We start from the raw sequence: 12,562 nt of genomic DNA on the forward strand, positions 1-12,562 counted from the left end.
CATGGTCCCATGCCCAAAACAGTTCTATAGAATCATGGCTAAGAGCCGCTGGGGGACCGACCAGGAACCGCAAAGTCTTAATGCAAAAAATAGTTCCAGGGCATTCGCGGCTAAGTCCCCCTGAAGTCTATTCACAGTTTTGGTCCATGTGAACGGTCACCAGGGAGCTAGCGTTCAGCTCTATGCGCACAAATGGAAAGTGCCAAACCAGGGGAACGGGGGAATAAAATATGTGTCTTTACAGTCGCTGACCTGGCCCATAGTCTTTTGGCAGGAGGCTGGCAAGCAGTCCCCTCCAAAAGCCTGTGGCGAGGTTCTGTTTGCCACATGGATATGGTAAACTCTAACTATATGTAAATTAACACAAAGGATCTGAATTGTTACCTGGCATGGTATATAATTGGAGTTGGGGGTGTTGCCATGTAAAGGAGTGTAAAGGACAAATTACGCAGCATATACCATGCATTCACACATATATTTTTTATTTTTATAAATTCTTTATTTTATTTGTGCACGGATAAAACACATCAGGCTTACAATGCCACAACAGCATGGGTAAGCAGTTATTCCAACATAGTGTTACAGTAATGAGGCCTTAGAGGATACTGCACAGTTTTATATATATTATTGTCGCTTGTCTAGTAGTTTATACTGTTCCGCTTATCAGAAGAGGTACAAGGTTAAATATAACAAAATAACATGAGATAACATAAGAGTAGTTCTAGATATTTGAGTGTTGCTAATCAGTTTTACTATGCTAACACAGCCTGGTTGAGCCGTTATTCTGAGCTGGGTTCAAGCTAGTTAGGCATGGGATGATGCTACACATTTTTATATACATTGATGTCGCTTTCCAATAATTTTTCCCTGCTCTGCTTATCAGGACATGCAAGTTACACAATTAACTAGAGCAAAACTAGTGTGCTTAGTCATAAAATATGCTCAGGAAAAACAGGCTAACTAAGAGTAGTTATAGGCATCTGCCACGCTATGCCCAGGCCAAGGTTTTTATGCTTATCTGTTGGTTAGTAGTCCAGGAGAGCTCAGGTGGTAACGACAGTTTAGGGAGTACCAGTCCACATCACATGCTGTGCTGCGTCCTTGTTAGGTACCCCTGGTCACTGGCTTGGTGTCTGACATCCATTTCAGCCTATTCCCCTCTGTGGCAGTGATGAAGCCCGGGCAATCCAGGCTGCGCCCCCCTCCCGTTCAGGCTCCTGTCCGAGGCTTTGGTCGCCCAGGTCCCCCTTCAGGTCGTGGTCGGCTCTCGATATCGGGGTCCCATGGGTTGCTGACCGTGCTTGTGTGGGCGGGAGGCGTCCAGTGCATCAGGGCGTGTAGGGCAGGGGATTCCCGTGCGGGTCTGTTGTCTCGTAAGGGTGCTGCGCCGGGCTAACTCACGCCGGGTAGCTAGAGGTCTTCCAGTCCGGTGCCTTCTCTCACATGGGTCAGTGCTCACCCAGAGATGCAAGGTGCTCCAAGGGGGCGACCACGGAGTGAGTCCCCATTGGGAATTTGGGAGACCCACCACCGGTCGGCGGGTAAGGTGCTTGAACTGCCATCTGCTCGCTCTCCTCAGACTTCCCGCTTTCCAGTTCTCCCCTGAGGCCCGGTTTACAGTCGCGGGTTGCCGTCTGGAGCTTCATGGGGTAGTTGTCAGTGGGGCTTCCTCCGGGACATCCCCGGCGGTAGTGCGCTTGGCCCAAAAATCTGCGAGCAGACCGTTGAGCCGTTCTGAAAGAGGGGGCAGTGGGGGCAGTGGGGGCCCCGGTGCTGGGTGAAATGCGGCGTCCGCCATGTTGTGCCTCGTGGGTTCGATGTTGCTGGTAAGTCGAGTATGTTGCCCCAGTCCTGGGCCATGGGCTGCTTGCGCCGGGATGTCCCTCTCTGGCGGGGGGGGGGGATGGAGTGTGCCGGGGAGACCGTCAGCGATGTGGGCCACAGTCGGCCGAGGGAGCGGCCGCCTCCACCGCGCCATGTGTGTAGGCCGCATGTAGGCCTCAGATCGATCCCCTGGCTGCAACCTGACGATCTTTGACCTCGGCTCTACTTGTGCAGCACTGTGGTGGTATGTCCTTGTCTCTAGGGCTCAAAAGCAGGCATGAAGTGGCTTGGTTTCAGGATTTTGCTCTTTTTGGCCCAGAGCTCGTCTAGAGTGCGACTGAGCTGCTTGGCTGCCAGGCTCCGCCCCCGCATTCACACATATTTTAACGTGATCTATAAACCGCCTTTATTGTGCAACTTGGAGAGTGATACACACAGGGTCATTTACTGAAGTGAGAATTCCAAGTGAATTTCAAATTTAAGGGCAAAACAGCTGAAATGTAAACTTTTTCTACGTCAGCTGAGCTTTCAGTTTGGCTACTCTAGCCTTAAATCTGAAACTGAATTCTCACTTTAGTAAATTAGAACATAATCCTGTAAGGGAGAAACTGACTCTGAAGCCACAAGAGAATATAAATCTGGTGCGTTCGTTTATGTTCGGGGAAGTTTCCTCGAACATAGACGAATGCACCAGAGCAGAGAATCCCTTAACTCCTCACTTACCGACCAATTCGTTCTTCACCTGGGTTGTTGGAACAGAACCCAGTCGGAAAGTGTGGAGTGTCTGTATATAAACTTCTACACATAATCTACATGCAATAACCGACCCACATGGACATGAGACCTGGATAACTCTGGGTTTTTGTCAGATTTTTTATTTCACTTTTGTGCATCATATTTTATTACTGAATTTCCTTCATGGCAGATATGACTAATAAGGATGTCATTTGTTTTTACTTTTATTGGTCGGTTCTCATAGTCACTGTTATATTCAGTTTTGCAAAATGACAGATAATGACTTACCTTTCTGTCTTCTGTTTTGCTGGCAGTGTGTGTAGGACTAGCGGCCATCAAGCTGCTGATGTGTCCATTGACAGCCTCTCCATTTATGTGTGCTGCAGTAACATTAGGTGGAGTAATGGCAGCAGCAGCCGATGTCAAAGGAATGATAGGCCTTGCACAGTGTACGGCTGGGGAGTTCTGTACAGATGACTGCGGGCTGTGTTGTGGAGACACAGTGGATTGAGGCCTGTTGAGGTTGGCTGGAAGACGTGATGGAGAACTTTGAGTCCTTAATGGGGAAACCGTAGCTGTGGGGCGCTCCTGTGATTGAGCTGTAGAGTGTGCTAAGTAGGAATAAAACATGTACGCATTAGTGGACAAAAATCTAAAATGAAGAAACATAAACACTTGTACATATATACACACATGTACAGACATACATATGCAAAAATGATTGCACTCAAGGTCTTTTTCGAAAAATAAAACAACTTTTATTTTGAACTATCAACAGTTTGGTTTTAAAACACCTTGATGATAGTTTTGCTTTTAAAACAGAAACATTGACAGTTCAAAATACAAGTTCAGTTTGAGCACAAAATTCTTTAAAACTCAGGTCCATTGCACAATTTTATATATGTCATCAGAGCCAGCGTATACTGAGATTAAAGTCCTGATGTGGGACTAAAAGACTGTCAGTTGTCTTGCCCTGCAATTTAACTGATCGTGGACACAATTTAATATAACCTTTTTTGACAAGTCCAGTGCTTGCTGTTTCTGTCTGTCTGACATATACCACTTCACTGCTAGACAGCTGTCCAATAATCTATAACATGTTTTACCATGAGTATGGGGGTAGACTGTTCTACTGTTTACATTATTAATGCAAAACCAAATGCTTCTCTCACATATTCATAGCTTGCAAAACCCTCTGAATTATTAAACAAAGAATCCCCTTGCTTCAGATGCATGGAAGCTCCTTATGTGGGATTTTGCTAAGCTTTGATTTTCCACTTATCAGTAGTGCCTCCAATGCTCTATGGATTTCATATACAGTATGTAGCAAACTCTTCTAAATTAGTGATCATTTTGCACTGTAGCAGTAGTGTGTTGCACAATTATGAAAAAAATATTTTTTACAGGATGGCATGTGAAACATATAAAACTTACAATATTTAAGTCGGCATGCTCCTATACAGTGCATTATATAGGATAATAATTCTTCCACTTTAGGAGAAATTCTTCCAATATCAGGGAAAAAATATAGTTTTACTGCATAACGTTGTTTTTTGTGATATTTTTAAGATCAATAAAAGAGTTAACTTCGGTGGGCTGGGGAGCAGTGGCAGGGATAGTCTTCCACTCCCGTCCCCACAGAAGCCAGTTTATATGTACATTTTAATCTTTTATTTGCCAGTGCTGTTATGGGTAGCGTGCTGTGTTTTTTAATTTTTTTTAACCAGAATGTTAGTGAGCTGTCGGTGGTGATCTGTGTGTCTATGTAGCAATGACCTTGTGTGCAGTAATCTTGTTGTGTGTGAGTCTGTGAGCTGTCTGTAGTAAGTTGTATGTAGTTAGCTTGTCTTTGCGATTGTGCATGAATGTGTAAGGACCAACAGTCTAAATCAAAAAATATATATATATATATAAATATATATATATATTAAAAGAAAATCCAAAATTTGCACTCCAACTCTCATCATCTTTATATGCCCAGTGCTTGGAATCACACTTATCTAAATAGCTTTAGATAAATCCACAACTCTGAGACTGTAAAGGAACACTATAGTCACCTAAATTACTTTAGCTAAATAAAGCAGTTTTAGTGTATAGATCATTCCCCTGCAATTTCACTGCTCAATTCACTGCCATTTAGGAGTTAAATCACTTTGTTTCTGTTTATGCAGCCCTAGCCACACCTCCCCTGGCTATGATTGACAGAGCCTGCATGAAAAAAAAAAACTGGTTTCACTTTCAAACAGATGTAATTTACCTTAAATAATTGTATCTCAATCTCTAAATTGAACTTTAATCACATACAGGAGGCTCTTGCAGGGTCTAGCAAGCTATTAACATAGCAGGGGATATGAAAATCCTAATTAAACAGAACTTGCAATAAAGAAAGCCTAAAGAAAGCCTAAATAGTACTCTCTTTACAGGAAGTGTTTATGGAAGGCTGTGCAAGTCACATGCAGGGAGGTGTGACTAGGGTTCATAAACAAAGGGATTTAACTCCTAAATGGCAGAGGATTGAGCAGTGAGGCTGCAGGGGCATGTTCTATACACCAAAACTGCTTCATTAAGCTAAAGTTGTTCAGGTGACTATAGTGTCCCTTTAATTCATTCTTTATTCCATCAATAAATTAAAAAAAAATCGACTTTTCAGCGGTGCTAAGAGAACTTTCTTTAGTCCCATTATGCTGGACTGAAAAAAAAACTTAAACTTCATTATTATTTTTTTTAAATACTAAAATCTACCAGAGCACCTAGCGAGATTAGGTTCTGGATCCACCCCTGCAGACCACCCTATATAATAAAGATGCCCCATTTTAGCCAAACGACTCTCTTTACTATATGAGCATTACTTGATGTCCTTTTTTGGGGGAAGTTGTGTTACCAAAAATACCAGAAATTCCCTTAAAGATCCACATAAGCATAGTATTAGATAACTTTTAGTAATTATTTATCTCTTGGGGATAGGGCACACCTACAGTATCTTTTGAGCTTTCGTCATTAATATTTTAGATCCATCTGATATTTGGACCAACATGATATTTTTCACCATGATTTCTAGAAAGGGTTTTGAATTGAGAAATAAAAAATGAAAACTGAGTAAATTTATGTGATTGACCATTTTTTTTGGTATCCATGAACACATATCTCTACAACAATCAGCTTATTTTCTTAATATGTTTATTTGCTAACTATTCAGCCAATGATCCATGTAAATGTTATGTTTAAATAATGTTTTTATAAAAAAAATAGCACTTGGTAGTGAAGAGGTTAATAAAAGTTATTCCAGTATGGTGACAACATAAACATATAATTCAAGATTTATGAAGAGATTGATAAATAATAAATCCTCTAATTAAAAAAATGTATATTGATGCTAAAATTCCTTGCATGTTCTGCTTTGGTTTGATACAAAGTCCATGGAGATTGAATAATATAATATATGATTGGGAAGTCCAGCTGCATATACTAAATTAATAGTCAGCCTCCAATAAATGTTCCAGAAAACCTACTGTAGATGAAACATTAATTCTAAATGGACATGTAAATTATTTCTTGTATATAACAAAATAACAAGCAAGTTTTATCTACTAACTGCATACATTTCTTCATTTAAGACTGTCACCTTGTAGGGATATGAATTGCAAGTTACAATGATTGGTAGTTTAGAAAGGAAATAAAAGCCTTTCATTTTACATATGGAAGTCAGATTAGTAAGGGACGTAAAAAAAAACTGACTTAAATTGTGAAATTATTAGTTGTTTTTTTCTGTAAATCTCATTAAAAAAATGTACTATTAAGATTGGCGTAAGAGGTACAGCCTTTCACAATATAAATGCACCTCTTAAAGGAATTCTATAAGCACCAACATCACTTTATCTCAATGTTTCATTCCTTGCTTCAGCCCTACTTTTGGATATCTGTATAATCTCAATTTTTCTAGTGTGAATTTATAAGATTCTGAGCTAGTCTAGAGCTGAGTAAGATAACTAATCAACAGCATATATCTCAGTTGGATTATTACACATTGACACCACACAGGTCGGCAATTTCTTTGTGTTTAATGATACATTAGTAGATTTGCAGGATCCCGCAGCCTTGAGCTGACATCATCTACACTGAGTAGTCTGGCTATCACAGCTGGGGAATCATTAAACAGAATATTTGTGACAGGTCAGTAATGAACTTTACATATTTAGAGAACTCTAAGGCCAGTGTTTTAGATACAAGCAAGTTAAGAATGAAGCCACATCCCACACTTTAGGGCCCCCTACATCTTGTAATATTCAGAACATTAAGAAAAAAGTTAAACATACCCATCTGTAAAGCAGTACGAGCTGTGTTGACGACTTGTGGAGAAGACACCTTTCCACTAGTGGTTTGAGAATTTGTTGGGGATTGGTGTGAATGTATCTGAGGCACAGTAATAGGGAGAACCGGTCTAACAACATTGGTGCAGTTTGTCAGTCCACTGGTGGACACTTGGGTAGCCAATGGAGATCCTCTGGTCGTAAGCGGAATTCCCATGGTGCAATTTCTTGTCTGTACGAGTCCAGCAGGCATTCTGCATTAGAAACAAGAGCAAATACTTACATTAAATAAAAGATACTGCTAGTTCATAACAGTGGACCTCTAACTGCTACAGACTAACTAGTCAATCTAGCCAGCAAACTGAAGTCATGCAAATAATCTAAAGATGTTTGCTAGCCAGCCCTGGTGAATGCAGTTTCAACAAGACAATTCATTGCTGTGATAAATGTCTTCACAAATAAATGTTCTGTATAATGATCCTTGTTTTATATTTATAGTCTTCTAACCGGAATTAGGCACCACAAATGTATAACAAGAAATTTCCCAGTAAAGATATGGCTTGTGCATCTCTGTGAACACATTTGCATTTGTTATACATTATTTATGATTTATTCATTAGTACACGGATCCGTTTCATATTTTAAAAACATGGCACTCATTGCTTGAGTATATCTTACGTGTCTCTTAATTTGTAGGGGAAATGTAACTTTGCTCAAAATATTATTATTAGGTGTGTTTTATTAATGGATTTTAATTCAATATTTATCTAGGAGCAAAATGCTAAACCCAGACCTCATTCAGATTTTAAACAAGAACATAACACAATCTGTTGTAACTTACAGGGGATAAGGACACAGCAAAAAAATATAATAACTTCATATGCCCTTTTTGCAAGTCCTTACACCTAACTCCCATAATATATGAAAAAAAAATAATAATTAATTTTATTTACAACCTGAAAGAAGCCATACGCTTCCTTGTATTAGTATTTTCATGCACATCTTTTCATGAATGGAACTACTGCAAATGATGTACAAGGCATGCCACAAAACGATGATTTAATATATTCACAGCACTTTTATAATATAATGCAAATTAGGGAAATAAGAAAGAATCTACCTCTCAAGGTTTATTCACTAAATGCTGATTTGTAGGGAAATGAAAACCGAATTCCAAAATTCAGGTAAAAATAGCCAGCATGTGACTCTAGCTGTGTTAAAGAATTGCTTTGGCCTACACAGCTAGAGAATTGCTTTGGCCTATATATTTTAATTTGGCATTCGGTTCACCGCAATTCACTATTCAAATCAATATTTATATATTTGCATATTTTTTTCTAACTTCTCCCAACAGTCCTGATTTCCACGAGACAGTCCCTAATTCAATATCCTATATCATCATCCCGGGCTTGTTCGCTGTTGTCCTGCTTTTAGGGATACAACTATCCCCAGGAGGAGTAGCACAAGAGCCCTACAGAGAGCATGGTAACAATCAATGGAATATGTTTTGCAGGTATTTATAGTACTGTCACGGCCAGTGCTATAGAAGAAAGATATTTCATGCCAGCATGTGTTCGTAAGGGACTAAATTGTGATGTCAGTAAAAATTTCTACGTTGTCCTCAAAGTCTTAAGGGTTACTCCAAACGTTTATTTTTATTTTATTTTTTGGGGGGGGGGGGGGGTTGTTACAATAATGGCATTGTTATTTAAGTCCCTCCCAGAAAGGGCTAAACAAAGTTCTAAAATAAGTTTTACCTTAACCCAATGCCGGTTGAAGCTTCCGGCGTTGCTCCACACACCCCATTGTGATGTCATAGCAGCTGCATGAAGGTACAAATATAGGTTTCTTGTAGTGAAGTCTTTGATTGGACCATCTAACCGGCTCAGATCACACACATGCTCTGAGCTGGTGAAGGGTGTGTGGAGGGAAAGAAGGAAAAGGGAGGGCAGGAAGAAATAAAAATAGCGGATGGGATAGGGAGGAGGAAGGGCTGCAGTTAAGAGGCGGGGGAGACCTGAGCAGAGAACACCAGTATCAGCGTGCAATGCACTCTGATGACATATCTAAAGTATGCACAGAATTGACATTAGACAGCCTGAAACAGAATTTCAGGCTGCCAAAGTCACGTGTGACGGGGTGTATTTAGCCCCCAGCACACAATTGCTAATAAATCTGGATATGCAATGTTTCAAGCTGAAACACTGCAAATCCAGTCTCCTACCACCATGACCACTTAAAAAAGCAGAAGCGGTCATGGTGGTTGCAGATATTTAAATTTGATGCAAGTAGGGTCGATCTGACATTGATTTGGGAATGTTGGCTATTAATAGGGAACCTGTCAACACGCAAATGATTGTCTAGTAATTTGCTAGGTTGTAATAACTAGTTTAGGAAGCTGATATGGGGGACATGCAAACTTATTATATTGAACAATAATGGGGGGGACTGTTCCAAGTACCCTCTGTCTGCCGTGTTGTTACAAAGTATCTGTTCAGTGTATCTAAGCAAACCACAAAATGATTCCCTATATCTTTTGTATGCCGAACTACTGTACGAACTATAAGACTCCCCAGAACAGTCCTGTGTGGCCCATTAAGTCTTGTTAATCTTTTTCACCCCTAAAACACTGAACAAAATGCCGAACGAACGACCACCCTGCATGTGGAATGTGCCGCTTGTTAGCCTCCCAGAAGCTTTAGTTAACCGCAGCTTAATTGACGAATGGCAGGGTGGTCGTCGTTCGTATGAACGAACACGTGGTGGCGGCCATTTTAAACTACCGAACACAAAAATAATTCAGCGCTAGTTAACACACAATTAGTAGAGGTAGGCAGCAACCCAAATGAAGGAAAACCCCTCAAGTCCTTCAGTGGATAAACACAGATAGAGAAAAAGATATATAAGGGCTGCGCCAAATTGAGGAAGATAGTCCAGTAAAATATCGCTAGGATACCAGTAGATAGTCTGGGATACTTGATAGAGTTTCTTTGTGGAGGTAGGTGCGTCTGGTGTTGACCGTTCAGTATATGCAAATACAGGAGAGGTAGAGGCGACCAATGGTGTAGTATGTAAAATTCAGGGTGCAATAAATAACAGAAGTAGAGAACTCACATTCAGGAGAGCTATGGTCAGCTCTGGTGTGGATTGCGTACAGCGGTATAATCCCCGCTTATGGGATATGTAGGGAGGGGGTCTCCGTCAGCACCGTCTGGTAGTCCAAAACTCGGAAAAGAAAATAGAAAGCAACAATAGTGCTCTCAATTGTGATGGGGTTCAATGTGCAATAGATAAAGAACTCACATTTGAGGGAGCTATGGCTTATGGGATATGTAGGGAGGGGGTCTCCGTCAGCACCGTCTGGTAGTCCAAAACTCGGAAAAGAAAATAGAAAGCAACAATAGCGCTCTCGATTGTGATGGGGTTCAATGTGCAAAAGATAAAGAACTCACATTTGAGGGAGCTATGGCCAGCTCTGGTGTGAATAGCGTACAGCGGTATTATCCCCGCTTATGGGATATGTAGCGGCAGTACGTCCGTCAGCACCGTCTGGTAATACAAAGCTCCAAGATAGAAGGATAAAAATCAACAATAGTGCTCTCAATTGTGATCAGGGCCGGCGCTACCATTAAGGCGAATAAGGCATTCGCCTGGGGCGCCGACCTCTAGGGGGCGCAAACCGAGAGGTTTCCCGGTGGGCTGCCCTGCTGTAGCTGTCTGGGAATGCTGTGCTGGGTGAGCGGCTCCTTAGCCATCCCCCAGCGCAGCCACTCACCTGCTGGGCTCCCTTTGCAGCCGATTACCTTTTCGGGCAGTGGGGTTTGCAGTAACCCCATCCCCCGAGCAGAGCACTGTGCTTCCTGCAGGCAGGGGGAGCCTGTGAACACCGGAAGCACTGTGAAGGGAGCAGGAAGCAGGCTGTGCTCACAGTGCACGGCTCTCCTGCTCCCCCAAGAGAAAGAGCAACATCCTGGATCCTGCAGCCTGGACCTCTGCTCACCACAGCACCCAGGTATGGCATGGTTAAGGTGGATTTCTTATTGTGTGCATGTTTGTAAATGGGGGAGTGTGTAAATTGGTTTGTTTGTGTGTGTAAATAAAGTGTGACTTTATGTAAAGTTTGTGTTTGAGTGACAGTATGTGTGTTAATGAGTGTGTAAGTGACATTGTGTGTTAGTGTGTGCAAGTGACTGTGTGTGTGTTAGGGAGAGTGTGCAAGTGACTCTGTGTGTGTGTGTGTGTGTGTTTGTTAAAGAGAGTGTGCAAGTGACTCTGTGTGTGTGTGTGTGTGTGTTTGTTAAAGAGAGTGTGCAAGTTACTCTGTGTGTGTGTGTGTGTTAAGGAGAGTGTGCAAGTGACTGTGTGTGTGTGTGTTAAGGAGAGTGTGCAAGTGACTCTGTGTGTGTGTGTGTGTGTGTGTGTGTTAAGGAGAGTGTGCAAGTTACTCTGTGTGTGTGTGTGTGTGTGTGTGTGTGTGTTAAGGAGAGTGTACAAGTGACTCTGTGTGCGTGTGTGTTAAGGAGAGTGTGCAAGTCACTCTCTGTGTGTGTGTTAAGGAGAGTGTGCAAGTTACTCTGTGTGTGTGTGTTAAGGAGAGTGTGTAAGTTACTCTCTGTGTGTGTGTGTGTGTGTTAAGGAGAGTGCGCAAGTGACTCTGTGTGTGTGTGTGTGTTAAGGAGAGTGTGCAAGTGGCTCTGTGTGTGTGTGTGTTAAGGAGAGTGTGCAAGTGACTCTGTGTGTGTGTGTTAAGGAGAGTGTGCAAGTGACTGTGTGTGTGTGTGTGTGTGTGTTAGGGAGAGTGTGCAAGTGACTCTGGGTGTGTGTGTTAGTGAGAATGTGCAAGTGACACTGAGTGGTGTTAGAGTGTGTAACTGACAATGTGTATGCCAGTGAGAGTGTGTATAAGTGAGAGTATGTAGGTGACACTGTGTGTGTTAGTGAGAGTGTGCAAGTGGCACTGTGTAGGTAAGTGAGAATGTGTATGTGTTAGAGTGTGTAAGTTAGTTAGAATGTGTAAGTGTGTATGCCAGTGAGAGAGTGTGTATTAGTGAGATTGTGTAAGTGACACTGCAAAGGTAATTATTGCAATTTTTAAGAAACTTCAATAATTACTGTTCAGGATTAACTCCTCTAGTGGCTATGCACGGGGACGTCCAGTCACGGAAATACCACTGCAAGCGCGGCCAATGAGGAGCAAAGGCAGAACCAAGCCAGCACAAAAGACTGCTGGACCCAGGTAAGTGACAGAAGGTGTTTTAACCCCTGCTGCACCACGAGGGGAGATGCGCTTGATGGAGGGGGAAGCTATAGTGCCAGGATAACAAGTTTATTTTCCTGGCACTATAGTTTCCCTTTAATATCTACTCAGTGCGCCTCTTTCCCTAAATGTCTCTTCAGTGTAATTCAGAGTTTATTGAATAAGCCTTTGAGGGAATGTAGCTGCATTCATAAGGGGGGTGTCAAAATGTATTCCTGCCTAGGGCGGCAAGAATCCTTGCACCGGCCCTGATTGTGATGGAATAAGAGAGTAAAATAGAAGATAAAATAATACTCACAAAGATAGAGCAGAGGTACTGCTCTATGAATAGGCGTTGGTGGTATGATCCCCACCTAGGATTTCTTGGAGTACTGGAACAGTAAAATTGCCAGTGGAAGTAAAAGTAACCAGCTTATTTTTATATATTCACATGTCATAT

General features: G+C 41.8%; 1 protein-coding gene across 2 annotated transcripts in view; it reads right to left on the minus strand.

Annotated features, from left to right (window-relative positions):
- SH3RF3 (SH3 domain containing ring finger 3) overlaps positions 1 to 12,562 on the minus strand; it is a 495,467-nt gene that overhangs the window by 31,764 nt on the left and 451,141 nt on the right. For both annotated transcript variants that reach the window (XM_063458008.1, XM_063458017.1), the window contains 2 exons: positions 6,873 to 7,120; positions 2,848 to 3,170 (listed from right to left, as the gene is read on the minus strand). In XM_063458008.1, the coding sequence (XP_063314078.1) occupies positions 2,848 to 3,170; positions 6,873 to 7,120 (571 nt within the window). The remainder of the gene's footprint in view (positions 1 to 2,847; positions 3,171 to 6,872; positions 7,121 to 12,562) is intronic.

Source organism: Pelobates fuscus, chromosome 1, assembly GCF_036172605.1.
Source record: "Pelobates fuscus isolate aPelFus1 chromosome 1, aPelFus1.pri, whole genome shotgun sequence".
Taxonomy (NCBI): domain Eukaryota; kingdom Metazoa; phylum Chordata; class Amphibia; order Anura; family Pelobatidae; genus Pelobates; species Pelobates fuscus.